Source organism: Tupaia chinensis, unplaced genomic scaffold (genome assembly GCF_000334495.1).
Source record: "Tupaia chinensis unplaced genomic scaffold, TupChi_1.0 Scaffold000283_2, whole genome shotgun sequence".
NCBI lineage: Eukaryota > Metazoa > Chordata > Mammalia > Scandentia > Tupaiidae > Tupaia > Tupaia belangeri.
The window spans coordinates 193,517-194,011 of record NW_006159767.1 but is presented as its reverse complement, the minus strand read 5'-3'; the positions used below and the strand labels follow the sequence as shown (position 1 = coordinate 194,011).

General features: G+C 46.9%; 1 protein-coding gene across 1 annotated transcript in view; it reads right to left on the bottom strand.

Moving 5' to 3' along the window:
• The window catches only part of MND1 (meiotic nuclear divisions 1), a gene marked incomplete in the record, with an annotated part of 65,829 nt that overhangs the window by 20,911 nt on the left and 44,423 nt on the right, over positions 1–495 (bottom strand). Inside the window, 1 exon segment of the mRNA XM_027772570.1 lies at positions 388–495. Coding sequence (XP_027628371.1) covers positions 388–495 — 108 coding nt within the window.

Sequence of the window (495 nt, the reverse complement as noted above, 5' to 3'; positions counted from 1 at the left end):
AGGAGGATGCTGAAGACAATGGGAGCAGGAGGAGCTATGGTGTCTCCCAGTGCTCAGTTACAGGGCCCGCGGCTCTGGGAGCTCTTCTGCCTCCACCTTGCTCTGTCAATCCCCTGGGGATCGGCTGACCCATCTGCCTTCTTTACTTAACTTAAAATGCTTATCATTTCAGAGTTGTCACTGTTGAATGCTCTAACACTAAAACTCCTTACCAGAAACAGTAAGGACACACTTTTATATCACGTTACAGAGCTAGACCGCTCAGAACAGAATACACTTTCGTTAGCTCTATTTTCTCACGTAAATGAAGGGTTACCAGTCCACTGGAAGAATAACGTTTCTTTCATTATAAAAGCTGAAGGCCCCCCACGTTACGGCACAACTTACGGATTTCTTCCACAACTTGCGGGTCGCATTCTTTGTATTTTTCCACTTCTGCCTTTAGCTGTTCCCTTTGGCTCCGCAGTGAGGAAAGCTCTTTAGCTAGCGTGACAC